The 19,201-nt window shown below is 38.4% G+C and overlaps 1 protein-coding gene across 3 annotated transcripts in view; it reads left to right on the top strand.

Annotated features, from left to right (window-relative positions):
- Positions 1 to 17,123, top strand: part of IMMP2L (inner mitochondrial membrane peptidase subunit 2) — an 860,098-nt gene extending 842,975 nt beyond the window's left edge. For all 3 annotated transcript variants that reach the window (XM_080819140.1, XM_080819139.1, XM_080819141.1), the window contains one exon: positions 16,347 to 17,123. In XM_080819140.1, coding sequence (XP_080675266.1) covers positions 16,347 to 16,466 — 120 coding nt within the window. In that variant the 3' untranslated portion in view covers positions 16,467 to 17,123. The remainder of the gene's footprint in view (positions 1 to 16,346) is intronic.
- Positions 17,124 to 19,201: the final 2,078 nt, after the last annotated feature.

Raw genomic sequence — 19,201 nt, 5'->3', positions numbered from 1 at the left:
CTAGCATTATCTTTGAAATGCTGTGTTCCCCTTGGTGTCTGTCCTTAGCACTCTTTCTTTATTCTTCTCTGGGAGAGCATTTTAATTACCATGAATACACCAGATGATTCCTAGATCTCTAAGTTCTACTTCACACAGTTGCCTGAACTTGCAGAGAATGGTCTGTGACATTCTGTGACATTCAATAGCAATCTCAGATTGAATAATACAAAACTAAACTCATTGTTTCCCTAATCTGCTCCTTTTGCCATGATCCCTCTGCTGTTCAAGTAATTACCTTCTTTCCAGACAGGGGAGAAATCAGTCTTCTCCATAATTCCTTCTTTTCTCAGTCCCCATGTCCAATCAGTTGTGAAATTGTATCCAATCTAAATGCATATTGTATCTATTTCACTTCTTTAATCAACATTTTTTTAGCTTCTTTGTATTTTCATGCCATAGCTTTAGAATGTGAGACCGTGTCCACTTCAAGAAGCTCACACCTAGTAAGAGAAATAACAAAATAGACTATCCATGGACAGTATGATAATTATGAGTTGTCATTAACTAAGCACCAGTTGCTGAGACTGGGAGGAGAAGGTGGAAACCTTCCACCTCCAGGAGGAAGTGGAATGTAAGCTACACCTGGAAAGATGAAGCGGGTGACCTAGGTAAAGGACAGAAGAAAGTCTTTCAGAAGGTAGAAAAAGTAGTATATGCAAAGGTACAAAGATGTGTGAGAGCAAGGCCTGTTCAAAGAAATGTAAGGGTGATCCAGGTACACGTTAAGGAGTACCAAGGAATAAAGTACACTTATGAAGTGTTGTATACACTGTGCTATGAAATTTGGATTTCATTCTCAAAGCATCCTTTCCTTCTTCTTCCCCAGAACCTGATCATATCTCTTGTCGGCACTCTAAGCCAACAAATCTCCTGACTGTTCTCTTTCTCTCTACTCTTGCCTTTTCTCTCCTTAGATTGTAGTCAGAAGTGGCACCCCTGTTAAAATTGAAAATCTGTCTCTTTCCTAATCCTTCACTGGCCTGTATTACCAGATTACACTCCCTTTCTGCAACCCCCCACTTATGCCAAACACATCCCATGGATCAAGCGTGTGACAACTGTCCCCTCTAAGTTACAAACTCCTCAAGGCCAGAGCCCATGGCTCTTCCATCGCAGTAGATTTAGAATCCATGTCCTATACTTGGTACATAGTAGGCTTTTATATGTCTTTCTCATTGAGTAAAAGGAATGCACTTTAGGGTCTCTGCCTTTCTTCATTTTCCAAGTGCTTTTATGCACATGGACATAACCCCATTGCTGTCATCAGCACCGGCTTTCTTGTCCCTGCCAGCAAGTGTTCCTTACAGCCCAGTGGCTTGTCACATGCCCTGCTGCTACATAGCAGCAGCAGTTCCCAAACAGAGTGGCACGGATGTGTACAAACCTTCCTGTGCAATGTTTGTTTTTTTCTGCAGAAAATGAAAGGCCTTGCTTTTCCCTGGGGCAAAAGCAGGTTTAGAAAGCACTGATGCGGGGCCCCTTGCCAACCTTTGCAATTTCCAGGGCTCTACACCTCATTTCACTGACAGGTATGTTGAACAGGGCTTTGGGCTAGGAGCCAGGGCTAGGATTTGCATCCCAGCCTTAACTAACTAGGTCCCTACCTGTAGGCAACATTTCTGAGCCTTGATTGCATCACCTTTGGAATTAGTACTTAGAATTAATTCCAAATATCCTTATCAACATTCTTTTACTAGTATTTTCATGGTAGCATATCAATCAGTTATCTTGCAACAAAAATCACAAAGCCATGCTGGCTTTCTTTTTTTTATCCTGACTTGTTTAAGCAGAAAAGGTGTTATTGGAAGTATACTGAATAATCCATTAAAACCAGGCAGAGGAATTGGACAGTTAGCAACATAAGGTACCCTTATGTTCACCCGGGAGCAGGGCAATGAGTTTGGCAATTTGTATCACTGGACACTTCCTGGCATTCATATCTCTGCCAGTAACTCTTAGGGTTTCCGAGTCTCTGCATCGCTCCCTCCGTGTTCAGAGTCCCATATGTGGGCATCCAATTGGCTGAGCCCAGAATAGATCCTGTGGAAGAACACAGTTGAGGGCATAAAATTTAGAAAAGATGATTTAAAGGGTATGCTATCTATCCAGGCTTCCAGCTGGTAAATTCCTACCATTGGAATAAGTTAGATCCCTAGATTAGATACAAGACTACATTGCCTTAGTCTCTTGAGGAACAACATTCACCCAACTGCCTGCAAGGTGAATTCTGCTGTAACTTTCTGGGGGAACCTATGGCAGTGACATAGTCCATCATGATACTTAGAGTATGCTGTCGGGGATCTGGTGTGAGAAAGAGCTTGCAGAAACTGAATCAGAGGACAATTTGCATCTGGTCCTGTGAGAACTGTGTAAGTTAGCATGTTTCTTTCTTCACATTCGCTCTTGGATAGCTAAGAACCAAGTGTGGGGCTCTCCACAGCAACTGTCTTGACCCTTAGTTAACATTTTTATTTACCTTCTTTTGTTCCTGGTTGTTTATTCTGTAAATCCCCTCACATTCTTTTTGAAAGAAGGAATAAAAAAGGATGGGAAGCAGGGAGAGATGGATGCCAACCACCCAGTGAACCAAAGTAACCTTGGCAGAGGAGTGGCTGCATCCACCATGGCAGCAGGACTGGCAGTGGAAATCAGTTACCTTGTTGTCCTGAATTCTCATATCGAGGCAAACTAGTCTATTCCTGTAGATGCCTGTCCACTTGGTCTAAATATGGTTTAAAACAGTGTCAACAACAAAGAGTCTCACACCTCTCCCTTCATGTATTTACATGAACTGTTTTATCTCTTACGTAAAAATAGGATGTGGGACATCAGCTACTAGAGAGAACACAAGTAAACAATGAGACATCAGTAATGTCATCCAACTACTATAGATTATTGTGGATACTGAGTTGCTAACTATCCAAATGATATTCAAGTATTTCATGACCTGTTTAATCAAGCTGCAAAATAAGGAGTTAGAACACTTCAACTCCAGTGATTTGATTATGTGGTGAAGAGAGTGGTGCATAAACATTAATCCTGGGAAATTAATTCATGAAAATTAGCTGAAGATACCCCTAGGGGCCTGTTTTGTATCTATTTTTGCATAAAATGTTGAACTAACTACTTACTGAAGGTGTCTTGGGGGAACTAGAATGATTATGCATGATTCTGTAGTTATCTAGAGAGAATCATGAAGAGGCCATGAAGTGACCTGAAAATGCATTCTGATTAAAGCTAAGTCTTGAACAGGAAAATTGCTTTGAAATGATTAAAGTTAAAATTGTTGGTAATGAAGGAAAACACTTGTGCTAGAATGAGGACTTTAAAAGAGAGAATCTCATTTTGAGCCTTTTGTAAAGCATATGGCTTTACTTTTTCATTGCAAAATATTGGGTTGTATAAACCTATCACATTGTCTTAATTTGAAATTCAGTGGAGGGCAAGCAAGACTTGGAGAGTGTTATAGATAAAAAGTCTGGCAAGGGATTGTCATGAGTGAAAATCTGCCTTCAGGAGAGGCAAGTCTTCAATATCCTCTAGAGCCACCGAAATGTACCCCCTCAGTGGAGCCTTCCTAAGGGTTGGCCACAGTCTCTGCTCAAGGTACTTAGTTCCTTTGTATGTCTGCTTGTCAGGTTGTACATTGATGGTTTGTTGAAACATCTGTCCTTCCCACCAGATCATGAGATCCTGGAGGACAGGGAACATCTTTATTGTGTATATTTCCAGCTTCTAGCAGAGTGCCCATCCTGCCCAGGATTAAATTCATAACTCTGATTACAGTTATCCTCTTTAATAAATATTCACCTTTTCATATATTTAAAGATAATATTTTATCTCAAACCTTGGAAGGCAAATGTGTTTCAGACTTCAGACTTTTAGATTTTGGAAAGGTGATATCAGTGTCTATCAAGAGTGTCTGCAAACAATATCATATATAACACTCCAGCGTAGTCTGGGGAAACTTCTATAATCAAGCACAATAATTATGCATCAAAAACATATCTATATTTAGGATATTGTGAAGTTGCAATAAACATAGGGGTGCATATATCTTTGAAAACTAATGTTTTCATTTTTTTTTGGGTAAATACCCAGAAATTGAATTTTTGGATCATATGGTATTTCTATTTTTAATTTTTTAAGGCACCTCCATACTTTCCACAATGGCTGTACCAATCTACATTACCACCAACAGTTCATGAAAGTTCTTTTTTCTTTACATCCTTCCCAGTACTTGTTTCTTATCTCCTTGATTTTAGCTATTTTTACAGGTATGAGGTGATAGCTCATTGTGGCTTTGATTTGCCTTCCTCTCATGATAAGTGATGATGAGCATCCTTTTATGTGTCTGTTGGCCATCTGGATGTGTTCTTTGGGGAAATGTCCATGTCTGCTGCCCATTTTTAACTTAGATTATTTGTTTTTTGGGTATTGAGTTGTATAAGCTCTTCATATATTTTGGATACTGACCCTTTGTGGGATATGTCATTTGCAAATATCTTTTTCCAATTCACCAGGTTGCCTTTTAGTTTTGATGATTGTTTCCTTTGCTGTGCAGAAGCTTTTAATTTTAATGTAGTCCGAGTAATTTATTTTTGCTTTTGTTTCCCTTGCCTCAGGAGATACATTGAGAAAAATGTTGCTATAGCCAATGTCAAAAAAAATTAGGGCCTGTTCTCACTTTAGGATTTCTATGGTCTCAGGTCTCACATTTAGGTCTTTTATCCATTTTGATTCTGTTTTTGTATATGGTGTAAGAAAGGGGTCCAGTTTCAATCTTTTGCAGGTAGTTGTCTACTTTTCTCAACACCATTTGCTGGAGAGATTGTCTTCCCATTGCATGTTCTTGCCTTCTTTGTCAAAGATTACTTTGACTATATATTCATGGGTTTATTCCTGGGCTTTCTATTCTGTTCTGTTGATCTTTGTGTCTACTTTTATGGCAATACCATAGTGTTTTGATTACTAGAGCTTTGTAGTTTATCTTGAAATCTAGGATTGTGATACCTGCAGTTTTGGATTTCTCTTTCTATTCAGGGTCTTTTGTGGTTCCTTACAAATTTTAGAATTACTTGTTCTAATTCTGGAAAAATGCTGTTGGTATTTTGATAGAGACTGCATTAAATCTATAGATTGCTTTGGGTAATGTGGACATTTTAACAATATTCTGTAAATCCATCAATGTTTCATAGTTTACAAAGCACAGGTCTTTGACCTCTTTGATTAAGCTTATTCATAGGCATTTTATTGTTTTTGGTGCAATTGTAAATGGGATTTTTTTTTCATTTCTCTTTCTACTGCTTAATTATTAGTGTATAGGAGTACAACTGATTTCTGTATATTCATTTTTGTATCCTGCAACTTTACGGAATTCATTTATCAGTTCTAGTAGTTTTTTGGTGGAGTCTTTTGTGTTTTCTCTATATAGTATCATGTCATCCGCAAAAGAAAAAAAAAAGTTTTACTTCTCCTTGATAATTTGGATGCTTTTAATTTCTTTTTCTTGTCTGATTCTTGTGACTAGGACGTGCCAGTATTATGTTGAATTAAAGTGGTGAGAGTGGACATCCTTGTCTCATTCTTGACCTTAGGGGAAAAGCTCTGAGTTTTTCACCATTGAGTATGATGTTCACTGTGGACTTTTCATATATGGCCTTTATTATAATGAAGTATGTTCCCTGTAGACGTACTTGTTGAGAGCTTTAATCATGAATCAATCTTGTACTTTGTCAGATGCTTTTTCTGCCTCTATTGAAATGATCATACGGTTTTTATTCTTTCTCTTGTTGACATGATGTGATCATATTGATTGATTTAGCAAATACTGAACCATCCCTGTATCCCAGGAATAAACTGCACTTGTTCATCGTGAATGATTTTTTTTTTAAATGTATGTTGGATATGGTTTGTGAGTATTTTGTTGAGGATTTTTGCATTTATATTCGTCAGAGACAGTGGCCTATAGTTGTCCTTTTTTTGTAGTGTCCTTATCTAGTTTTGGTATCAGGGAGAATGTTAGCCTCATAAAATGAATATGAAAGCTTTCCTTCTCTTCTATTATTTAGAATATTTTAAGAAGAATAGGTATTGACCCTTCTTTAAATGTTGCTAGAATTCATTTGTGAACTGTCTGATTCTGGACTTTTGTTTCTTGGGAGTTTTTTGTTTACTGATTCAATTTTATTACTGGTTATCAGTCTCTTCAAATTTTCTATTTCTTCCTCCTTCAGTTTTTGGAGTTTACGTTTCTAGGAATGTACCCATTTCTTCTAGGTTGTCCAATTGTTGGCAGATAATTTTTTAAAAGATTTTATTTATTTATTTGACACAGAGAGATCACAAGTGGCAGAGAGGCAAGCAGAGGGGAGGAAGCAGGCTCCCCGCTATGGAGACAGCCCAATGTGGGGCTCAATCCCAGGACCCTGAGATCATGACCTGAGCCAAAGGCAGAGGCTTAACCCCCCTGAGCCACCCAGGTGCCCCTGACATACAATTTTTCATAATATCTCTTATAATCCTTTGTATTTCTATGGTATTGATCATTATTTCTCCCCTGTCATTTGTAATTTTGTTTGAGTCCTTTCTGTTTTTCCTTTTAATTTAGTCTGGGTTAAGTCTGTCAATTTTATTGATCTTTTCAAAGAGCCAGCTCCTGGTTTTATCAGTTTTAATCTTTAGTATTTCCTTACTTCTGCGGGTTTGGGGTTTTTTGTTTTTTGTTTTTTGTTTTTTTCCAGATCCTTTGTGTGTAAGGTTAGATTGTTTGAGATTTTTCTTGCTTCTTGAGGTAGGCAGATCTATATTGGTATCAACTTTCCTCTGAGAACAGCTTTTGCTGCAATCCGAAACCTTGGTCTACTGTGTTTTCAGTTTCACTTATCTCCATGTATTTTTTTTTTTTTTAAAGGATTTTATTTATTTGGCAGAGAGAGGTCACAAGTAGGCGGAGACGCAGGCAGAGAGAGAGGGGGAAGCAGGCTCCCTGCCGAGCAGAGAGCCCAATGCGGGGCTGGATCCCAGGGCCCCGAGATCATGACCCGAGTCGAAGGCAGAGGCTTAACCCACTGAGTCACTCAGGCGCCCCTCCATGTATTTTTTTTATTTCCTCTTTGATTTCTTGGTTGACTCATTCATTGTTGAGTAGCCTGTTTTTTAACCTCCATGTATTTGTGCTTTTTCCAGGTCTTTTCTTATGTTTGATCTCTAATTTCACAGCATTGTGGTCAGAAAAGATGCATGATAGGACTTCAGTCTTTTTTAACTTGTTGAGACTCGTTTTGTGGCCTAATACATGATCTGTTCAAGTGCACAGGGAGCATTTTCCAGAAAAGAATGTGTATTCTGCTCTTTCAGGGTGGGAATGCTCTGAATATATCTGTCAGATCCATCTAGATCCATCTGGTCTAGTATATTATTCAAAGCCACTGTTTCCTTCTAGGTTTTCTGTTTAGATGATCTGTCTCTTGATGTCAGTGGGTGTTAAGTCCCCTACTATTGTATTACTATGGATTAGGTGCTTTATGTTAGTTATTAGCTGCTTTATGTATTTGGGTGCCACACTTACTTACAATTGTTGTAACTTCTTATCGATTGCTCCCTTTATGACTATATAGTGTTCTTCCTTGTCTCTTAGAGTCTTTGTTTTAAAGTCTATTTTGTGATATAAATATTGCAACTCCACTTCTTTTATTCACTTCCATTTGCACGAAAAATACTTTTCCATCCCTTCACTTTGAACTTACAGGTATCTTCAGGTCTGGAATGAGTTTCCTGGTAGGCAAGGTATAGATGGATCTTGCTTTTCTTTTTAAAATCTATTCCATCATCCTCTGTCTTTTGATTGAAGTGTTTGGTCCATGTACATTGAAAGTCATTATTGATAGTGGTGTACTTATGGCCTTTTTGTTACTTGTTTTATGGTTATTTCTCTTGTTCTGTTCCTTTCTTCTCTTGCTCTCTTCTCTCACAGTTTGTGTCCTGCAAGAGGGGACCTACAGCTGCCCCAAACCGAGGCAGGCTGGGTTGGAGGGAGTGGATTAGCAGAAGCACAAGGATGGAGGTTTGTGAGCATACTGTTAGCAAACTAGGTAGCAAGTGTTGGCTCCGGTTCCTACAGATACCTGTGTATCTAGGCTGGGAAATGGGGAAGGGAAATGGCTCCTGCCAGCACTTTTCTTTTTTGAGAAATTTCCCAAGGATTTCTACTCCTCCAGCACATGCTCTGAGATTACTGAACAAATCTCTCTGCTTTATACCTGAGCCATTTTTCAAACTGCTGCTTCTGTGCTGTGTCTCTGCAGGCTCTTTGTTGTGAGGCATGGACTCAGTTTCCTCTAGCCTTTCTTGTTCCCCCAGAGCAAAGCCTGCTGATTTTGAAAGTTCTAGGTGTTCAGCCCCCCTTATTTTAAGAACCCATGAAATTTGGCCCCTCTCATTTTCAAAGTTTAATGTTACAGGAATTCATCTTCCCCATGAGGGTTCTCCATGCCTGGGGTACTTGTTGTGATAGTCTCTTTCTTTCCTTTCCCCAAGGGAGAATGCCTAAGGTGTCCGTCTCTCTGGTGGACAATCCCTGCAAGTCTGTTCAGCTCCCAATCATGTCTCTGTTCTTCCTGTCCTCTTAGATGTGGCCTCCTCTTTACATTTAGCTGCAGAGAGTCTACTCTGCCAGTTCCAGATTGTTTCCTGTGTAATTTACACTGATGCGAGAACTATCTAGTTGCATCAGTGGGAGGCGGGGAGTTTAGGGTCTTCTATTCTGCCATATTCGCCAGAGGCCCTTGGTCCTTTTTTTTCTTTTCTTTTCTTTTTTTTTTTCCCCATTTGTTTTTAAGTACCTAATGCTGGGTAGATCAACACCAGGCCTCAGTTCCTTGGGCAAAGAGGAACAAATGGATGAGAACTGGGGTGGCTGGGAAGGACTCTGTGGAAAATCTGGACTAAAGTGGGTTTTACAGGGGGGTCCTAGGGGTATGAGGAAGGGGATTACAAACAGTACAGCAGTCATCAGAAGCAGGTAGGTGAACAAGGCATGTGCTCTTAGGTGTACCTTGAAGAAGCCCTTTGGTAGAACTTCCATACTGAGATATCATGCAGGTAAGTTTGGAAAGATGTGGGTAATAAGGGCTTTGGATGGCAGAGTGGAAAGCTGACTGACCTCTTTAAGCTCTGGCAAACCAGCCCTTTTTTTAAACAGTGTTCTTCCCAGTTCTAATATTGTTGCAGTTTGATATGACTTTCAAAAGTAATTGTAGGTAATTTAATATTATAGAATAAATATCATCTGACTGCTGCCTTGTTTATGTGGAAATTTTTCTCCTTACACTGCTAAGTAAATTCATTACAGACATATTTTATTTGCTTATACTGCATATAAAATGTGTTTGTATTTTCTTTTGGAAAATATTTTAATCCAAGGAATTTTTGTGCTTCTTCTCATTTCTCATCCTGATCCTCTTATGACCCTGGCTCTAGTTCTGAGTATCTTTTTTTAAAAGTCTTTGCTCCCATTTACAGTCATCTTCTTCTTTCTTTCCTGTGTTTTCCCTCTATCCTACCTTTAGACTCTTGTGCTTTGCTTATCCTTATTTTTGCAAGCTCTTCCTTCAAGAGAAGGTGTCCTGAAGCCAAGAATTGGGAGGGTGCTCCATAAACTATAGGCCTATGAATAGGGGGTGGTGGGAACCATAGCAACACACACCTGTGCCTCTGGCACCTGAAGAAAAGTCAGTGCTCATGAAGGCTGTGTTTACCACATGCCAACATAACTTCTCAGTGGAGCCAATTCAATCAAAAACGGGCAATTCACTGCAAATTTAGTCCATGTGCTTCCTTGGCATTGTGTTGATAAAACAAACTAGTTGACTAATAGCACTGATCAATTTTCAGCTAGTAATTTTGGTGTTTCCTAGAGCAGAGGGGAGCAGGAATAGGCAAAGAGTGTGTATAGTGATCCCCTGGATGCAAAAACAAAAAATTAGAACTCTTGAATTGAACAAGTAGGAGTTTAAACTTTACTAACATTTGGTTTTTATGGAATTCTTATATATATGTATATATATATTATATAACTAGTTATATAGCTAATATATATATAAAATTCTTAAATATTGAAGTCAGTTCTCTAATATTTTTGCTAGTAGAGTACACAATCAAAATAGACTATTCTAGATCATTGATTCCTGATCTGTGGGCAACCGAGTTATTGTAAGAGGCCCATTAATATATGTGGAACTATTTTCTCATTTAGCAGACACTAAAAACACAATGATCTGCTAAGGGATTATAATGATTTAATATGATTCTGTTGTATTCTAAAGTTTACCATAAAGGTGGATTCCTTATGCCTAAAAATGTTGCGAGTGCATTGAAGAGGAGACACAGTTAAACATGGGACACAAAAAAACATAGGGAAGAGTCAAGTCCCAGTAAAATACTACATTGGTTGGTCAGAGTAATCTAACCTATTGAGAAAATTTTAGTCATATTTTAGAGATACTATGGTTCTGTTTTAGATTGCTGCAATAAAGTGAATATTACAATAAAGCATGTTAAATGAATTTTTTGGTTTTTCAGTGCATATAAAAGTTAAGTTTCCATTATACTGTATTAAGTTTGGTTTTTTATTTATTTTATTTTTTTTAATATTTTATTTATTTATTTGTCAGAGAGAGAAGGAGCGAGCACGGGCAGAGGCAGAGGGAGAAGCAGGCTCCCCGCCGAGCAAGGAGCCCGATGTGGGACTTGATCCCAGGATGCTGGGATCATGACCTGAGCCGAAGGCAGCTGCTTAACCAACTGAGCCACCCAGGCGTCCCTAAGTTTGGTTTTTTAGATACAACATTATTGCAATGTACATACTTCAGCCTTTTAGAAGATATTTTTTAATGAATCATAACCTGAGCTTTCAAAAAGTCATATTTTTTTGTTGGTAGAGGGTCTTGCCTCAGTGTTGATGGCTGGTTGGTGGTGGTTGAAGATTTGAATTGGCTGTTGGAGTTACTTAAGACAACAGTGAAGGTTGTCACATCAATATGCTCTTATTTTCATGAACAATTTCTCTATAGTATGTAGTGGTATTTGATAGCCTTTTCAAAGCTTGAAGCCTGACCGACACTGACTTCTCCTCTCTAGCTATGAAAAAGCTAGCTGGCATTGTCTTCCAATAGAAGACTGTTTCATCTACCTGAAAAATCTGTTCATTAGGGTAGCCACCTTCATTAATGATCTCAGATACCTTTTCTGGATAATTTGTTGCTTTACCTTGTTTTTTTTCCTTAGGGAGATGGCTTCTTTCCTTAAACCTCATGAACCAACCTCTGCTAAATCAAACTTTTCTTCTGCAGCTTCCTCACCTTTCTGCCTTCATAGAACTGAAGGAGTTAAGGCCTTGGTCTGGCTTTGGCTTAACAAAATGCTGTGCCTGGTTTGAGCTTGGATTCAGACCACTAGAACTTTATCCACATCAGCAGTAAGGCTGTTTCACTTTTCGTATCATTTGTGTGTTCATGGGAGTAGGTTTTTGAAATTTCTTTTAATTTTTTTCATTCACACCTTGGCTGTTTGGTGCAAGAAGCTTAGCTTTTGGCCTACCTTGGCTTTTGACATGCTTCCTCACTAAGTTTAAGGATTTATGGTTTGGATTTCCAGTGAGAGACCTGTGACTCTTACTTTTATGTGAACACTTACAGGCCATTTTTGGGTTATTTACTGGCCTACTTTTGATATTGCTATGTTTCTGGGAATAGGGAGGTCTGCAGAAAGGGAAAGAGTTGAGGAACAACCAGCCCATTAGAGCAGTCACAACACACCCAACGTCTATTTATTTGGCATCTTATGCAGGCATAGTTTGTAGAGCTCCAAAGCAATTACAGTAGTAATATCAAAGATCACAGATCACTATAACAAATATAATAGAGAAGTTTGTCATATTTTGATAATGCTTCCATTATTTCATTGACATGAATGAGCAAATGCAGTTGGAAAATGGTGCTGATTGACTTGCTCTGCACAGTGTTGCAGCCAAGCTTAATAAAACTAGGTATGCCTATACATGCTTAAGCATCTCTCTTTTTAATAAGTGCTTTTCTTCAACGTGTTTCTTTGTTTCCCAATTTTGAATGAGTATTGGCACATCTTAGGGAACTAGCTTCCAACCCAGTATTCCCTTTTTTTCATCTCTTAGTTTGCTAGGGCTGCCATAACCAAATATCATAGACTGCATGGCTTGAGCAATAGAAAATTTCTCACAGTACCGAAGACTAGAAGTCCAAGGTCAAGTGTTTCTTCTGAAGCTTCTCTCATTGGCTTACAAATGGCCAGTGTTTTGCTGTGTCCCTACCTTACCCCTGTTGTTTCTTTATGTGTCTTACTATCCTCCTCTAACAAAATTCCAGCCTGATTGGCCTCATTTAACTTAGAACCTTTAAAGAGATAACTATTTGCAAGTACAGTCCTATTCTGAGGTACTGGGGGTTAGGGCTTCAAGGGCTTCAACATATGAGTTTTGCAGAAAACAATACAGGTCCTAATAGTAATTTCCTTCTGATTAATCTAGGTGTTTCAGGGAAGTATGTGGGACAGCAATATGATGAAGCTGACCTGATCTTTGATGGTCAAAGTGTCTCATTTGGAAAATAAGTATTATGATGGATCCTGATAAAGAGGTTCAAGGGGCAGAAGGTATACACTTCAGCTCAAAAAATCTCATTCTATGCCCAGGTTTCCTCCACCATGGAGACCATAATAGAATCTACATCACAGAGTTATTGTGAGGATTAAATGCATCAGGATGCCTAAGTCACTCAGAACACTGCCCTAGGTGTAGTAAGCATGGAGTGTGACACTGAGTAAGGAGGAGGATTATATTTGTCAGGTGTTATAGTTAATTTTATGTGTCAATTTATATGGGCCATGGGGTCCACCCCTTTGAAGGTTTCTTTAAGGGTATTTTGGGCTGAGATTTACATTTAGATCAGAGGACTTTGAGTAAAGCATTTTGTTCTCCAATAGGTGGGTGGACTTCATCCAGTCAGTCAGTTGAAGACCTGCATAGAACCAAAGGCTGCCCTCCCACAAGCAATAAAGGATTTGCCAGCAGACTGCCTTTGAAATTAAACTGCAACTCTTTGCTGAGTCTTCTGGCCTTCCCCATTAGATAGATTTTAAACTCACCAAGCCTCCATAACTATACGAGCTAAATCCTTTAAATAAATTTGTTTCTGTGTATAAACACATATCCTATTGGTTCTGTTTCTCTGTAAGACTCCACTTAATACAGTATGTGTGGAACCCAAAACTATAGCTGAGGTATAGCTTTTAGTTTTTAAGTTCTTTTACTTCTGAATTTTCTGTGTATTCTCTATGTTCTCTGCATGTCTGTATACATACTAATAAGGATCTGTGACAAGACCGCTAGAATACATAGGCACTGTTTATTAGTCTTTCTTAAAGAAATTTTTAAATTTTGCCCTCCATACCATACTTTTAAACAATAATACTCTACATCTGTGAGGTTCCCCCCCACCCACCCAGGAAGCACGTTGTATACCTAATGTTTGGAATAAAAGAATCCTAGGCTTTAGTAAAATGAAGGTTGATTTTTAAAAAAATTGAATCACCAAGCAAGCAAGCAAATAGATTGGCAGAAGTCCTGGCAAATCAACCATATGAGAAAAGTTAAACAACTTGGAACAGCAAATAAAGGCTTGAGGAACAACCAAGTAGCAGCTATCAAATCTAAAAAGGGTTATTGTGGAGAGGATGGAGACCAGCTGTCCTATAGTTCCACTGAGCCCAAACAAAAACAAAAATAGATAAAAAGTTCACTATGACAGACCATTAGATCTAGGCTCCTGGCAGTTAACATGATTGAAATGGTTACTTAGCATATTCCAGAATATATTCAAAGGATTCTTTAAAGTCAGTTAAGCTTGCTTTTTCTGGGTATGATGCTAAGTGGCAAATTTAGATCCTGAATTCCCAATGAGGTTAATTAGAATCACTAAGGGGAGAGGGGTTGTAAAAACCATAGGGTACCTTTCAATGAAGTGTTAGGAAATGGTTTCTAGGATATACTGGTGAGAATAAAAGCTAGGTGCAAACGTGAATGTAGTGTTCTACCTTTGGTATGAGGGAAAAAAATGGGAAATAAGAAAAATATTCTAATGAAAACAGTTCATCTTTTAGAGGTGTGGTAGTGGATGGGAATGCAATTTGTATGTATTTCTTGTATTAGTTTCCCACTGCTAGTATAATAGATTGCCACAAATATAGCGGCTTAAAACAACCTTTATTTTACAGTTCTGGAGGTCATATATTTTATATATTTAAATATATATAAATATATATTTATATTTTACAGTTCTGGAGTCCAATATGTATCTCTTTGGGCTAAAATCAAAGTATCAGCAAGGCTGCATTTATTCTGAAAGCTCTAGGGGATAATTTAGAGGCCACCTGCATTCCTTGGCTCAAGGTCCTTTTCTCCATCTTCAAAATCCAGCCTTATAACATCTCTATCTGACTCTAACCCTTTTGCGTAGCTCATCTACATTTTTGGATTCTTGTGATTATATTTGGGTTCATGGAATGTTACAGGACAGTCTCATTATCTTGGTATCAACTGATTGATCAGCAACCTTAAGTCCATCTGTAACCTTAATCCTCTTTGCTCTGTAGCACTGCATATTCATACCTTCCAGAGATTAAGATATGGATTATGCAATAATCCATATAAATTTATAAATAAATAATAAATAAATAAATTTATAAATAAATCCCTAAGAATTTAAAAAACAGCTATAAAAAACATTATTGGGGCAATTGGAAAATTCTGAATATTGGCTATACATTAATATTATATCGTTAAGAACTGGCAATGTGTTTATATAGGCAAGAGTTCTGAGGAGACACATGGAAATACTAGGGGTAAATTCAGAATATCAGCAAATTTCAAATGGTTCAATACAAAAAGTATATGTATACAGACAGGCATACAAGGAGAAAGTAACAAATGCAACAAAATGTAAGCAACTAACTTGATTTTCAAAATAATATTCCTTTATTGGGCTCCTGGGCTTCTTGATAGCCATTGGGCTTATTTGTGTTCCAAGATTTTGTGAAGTTTGTTTAAAAAAAGTGTTTCTAGTTATGTTTTTAGAGTCCCTCACCTGACATCCAGTTCTTTGACTCTCTATGCAATGTGATTTCTCGAATGCATATGCTAGTAAATAGTACTTCAATGAAAGCAGTCTTATATGTTAATCTCTATGGAGCTCCAATTGATAGGAAAAACATTTGAAAATAAAAAGTGGACCCATAGTATCGGGTTTATAGCTAGCACTACATAGATGTGTGCTAAGTGTACTTTAAATTTTTTAACTACTATTAAAACATTACCCAATAGTAACAACAACAGCATCAACAACAAAAGACACAGGTTTCCAGACCTTGCTTCACTGCAGGGTAATCTGAGAATAGGGCCTTCCTGGATCTGCACTTTAAACAGGTTTGCCTGCATTCTTCTGCCCACTGCAGCTGATGGCCCTAGGGAGACCTACTATGTCTTAAGGGCTCCTTCCTTCTCAGGGTTCAGCCTTCAGTGCTTCCCTCTAGTGACCTCCTCTTAAACCAGGCACATATCTGTTGATGGGGGTTCTTTGCCATCTGTTGTCTTTATACTTGATTCCTATCCTCCAAAGCCGCTTTCCCTTAGTTTTCCACCTCCCTCTGTGATCACTAGTTCCACGTCGCTCCATGTAGTTTCCAAGAAAGGCCTTTAGTCTCACTTTAATCTAACTCTTGCTGCTCAGCCGGTAGATGGGACAATGCTTTTCATAAAAAAATATTTTTTTTCATATCTCTGACTTATCCACATAGTAAAGTCCCCCTAAAATACTGGTAACTCCATAGGAAATTCTGAGAATGCAAACCAGATTTATGCACCCTGGGTGTATGCAAACTGAGGATGGGGGTTAAGGTTGCAGACCGTGGGGTTGGACAGCTCAGCCCTGAAGTCAGCCTCCACCAACTAACTGGTCGCTGTAGGACTTTTGGCAAGTTCTTTAACCAATATTAGTTTTCTCAAATGCAAAATGGGTCTAATAACTACCTCCAGTGGTTGTGAGGATTTAAAGGCATTCAGGTACATAAATCACCTACAAAAGTACCATATAACTGTTTACTATTTTTAATCATCATCTTTCCAAGGAATTTCAGACCTGGATCAAATTCCTTCTTTGAAATAGTAATTCTGATAAAATAATTTCTTGCTTTCTTTGTGTCTCTCATGGGCTCAGGTTTCCCTAGGACTTCTCCATGCCCATGCTACACATATCCTGTGGCCTCCAGAGCGCTGGCAGAAACTGGAATCTGTTCTTCCTCCAGAGCGCTTGCTAGTTCAGAGAGAAGAGGAATGATGGCATGAAACTCCCTCAGCTGCTGGCATTGGCAGGCCAAAACCACCCATTACAGAAGGGATGGAGAGGAAGAACCTTCGGAAGGGCAAAGTTTGCTTCAAATGAAATGATCCGCATTATTAAAGAAAAAGTGTTAAAATATTACATAGTAATAGCAACTGATTTTGTGTTTAATTGTAATACCCTATTGCTCAATGCCAAAAAATTACAGACCTTTGGGAATAGGAAAACCTTATTCCCATGTCTTACAGGGAATTTGTTATGTGTACTTAGTCTATCGATTGTTGGGTTTTAATTTTGGTGCTTGCTGCTGAGAGAATATGAAAATTAATATTTGATGAAAGTAATTCAGTAATGTCATTTACTCTTTAGAACATGAAGAAACATACAGTGATGGGAATTATATTGTAATTGACAGTATGTACAAGGCAGTGACTGCTGGTTAAGAAGAACAGTAAACTGTGATATAAAAATAAAACTGATTTGCTCAGGTACTGTTTTGGGTATTAATCATTTAACCTGTACCTCCCTTAATGAGGAATATTTTATTTTATTTTTTTGGAAGCAAGGAATTAAAGTAAGGAGAACCAATTCTATCAATATTTCCATATAATTAAAGCTTTCTTATTAGCCCTTTTAAATAAAAACTTCTGCGTGATCTCTTGCCTGTTCACATCCATGAATAAACCTATTCATCAGTATTCAGTCACTATTTGGTAAAATGTTCCGATTGAAATGAAAAAATTATTCCTGTTTGACCAACCTTTTTTCCTCCCAATGATTTTCCGTGTTTACCTCTATAAATACTGAAATCACCAATTGCAAAGTGGGGTGATAATGACATAATAGATCCTCTAACTGCAGAGGTAAGGCAGTAAATTCCTTCATACGAGTCTATATTTATTCTTGCAAATGTAGATGCAATCTTCCTTAGTGGTCAGGAATGCAAAGAGTAAGGGTAAAAAAAACATGCATATTAACAGCAGCTGTTACAAACAATTCTTCAGGATCATAGCACATTCAACAAATATCAGTGAGTACTTATGTACAATCAAAAGTATTGTTTTTAAAAGGAGATCTGCTTAAAATCTTCTGTTGGACCCTTATCAATTCCATTTCTCACTATTCCCCAACTTCTATTTCATGCTCTGGCCTTTTAACTCCCATTTACTAAATAGTCATTACCATTTCAAGGCTTATAAATTTTGTCTCTTGACAAAGGGCATCCCCTGGGATTATATGTAAAATATTGAGTGCATAAGGGCAATGACCCTTTAGTTGCTAGAAAATAGGGAATTCTGGGGCCCACAGAAGAGGGGTGTGGAGGTGATACTGAGGACAGGCAGGGTAGAGCAAATAGAGCAGTTCTGGAAATAGCTGCTATTTATTACCACCTGGTGAGGAATTTGATATTTTAACAGTTCAGCAAACTGGTTATCATCCTTGCTGCCTTACTCACTACCTCTATGATTCCTATTAATTCAAGATTGTAAATCTTCAGAGAGAAGATAAATGCTCTTTAGTTGATTTCATATTCTCTAGCCATCTAACACATCACCAGCAGAGTTAATACTTGATGATGTTGAACAACTCAGCTTCTAAGTTACCTCCTCAAAAATGCAACTCTAGGCAGACTTAATCACTGTTATCCAGTCTATACTTTTATAAGAGTATCAGTCACATAATATTAACCAATGCAGAAAGAGTTCTTCACCAGCTGCCACCCCCAGGACACAGCAGGAATCAACAGACCAAGGAGCCCAGTCTTTCTGTGAAAAAGGCCTGTTATCTTATCTTCAAATTAAACACACATCTTAGGGCTGATTAATCTTCTTCAGAGACCTCAGAGCACAGGCATTATCTTTGTACTCTTTGCCACATTCCAAAGTACCAGTATCTCCCAGACAGAAGCCTATATGCATGTCTGGTGCTTTGTTTTTTTGTTTTGTATTTTTGTGGTTGCTGCCCAGAGGACACTTCTGGATCACCTAGCTGTAGTAAAAATCTGAAAGAGAGTTCTTATCTGGCTACACCCCCAGGACACAACACAGATAGCAGACTGAAACATACCACCTTCTTTTGGTAAAGAGGCCTATTTGCTTGTCCTGGAGCTTTGGCCTGAGGGGCACACATATGGTCTGGTATAGACCTAGGGGCCTAAAGATGTAGGGATGCCAGGGTAGAAGTCAGTGCACACCGTCTTAGCACTCTCCCTCACTCCAGATTTCTAGCACCTCCCAGAAAGGAATTTCTGTAGTTGTCTCCTGCTTTTTTTTTTTTTTTTTTTTTTTTTTTTTATGACACCCAGGGGACAGGTCTACATTATCTAGCTGTTGTGGCCAGCAAGACTACACTTGTGGTCCCACAGAACTGTACACATTTGCATACTTCAAAAGCTGCTACCTATGGGTTTGTCTCCCATAAAGCCTGAATCTAGGTGCTAAGAATCCCCCACCCCCACCCCAGGAGCCATGACATGTCTTGGCATACCTTCAAATACCGGGAACCACCAGAAATAAAGTAGCTTGCTTGGACAATCACAAAGGTTTGAGAGACAACCAAGAGCTAGAGAAGGATAGAATGGTAAAGTTCATCTCCTAAACAAGGTCACTCCTTCAAGACTGGGAGGGACGACAGCTAATGCATAGAAACCAACAGAGAGTCATGAATATGAAGAAATAGGAATGTGTGCCCAATGAAAAAAACAAAATAAAACCTCATAAAAATAAAACCTC

The sequence above is a fragment of the Martes martes genome (genome assembly GCF_963455335.1).
Source record: "Martes martes genome assembly, chromosome: 11".
Classification (NCBI taxonomy): domain Eukaryota; kingdom Metazoa; phylum Chordata; class Mammalia; order Carnivora; family Mustelidae; genus Martes; species Martes martes.
This window is presented reverse-complemented; position numbering and strand designations above follow the sequence as displayed.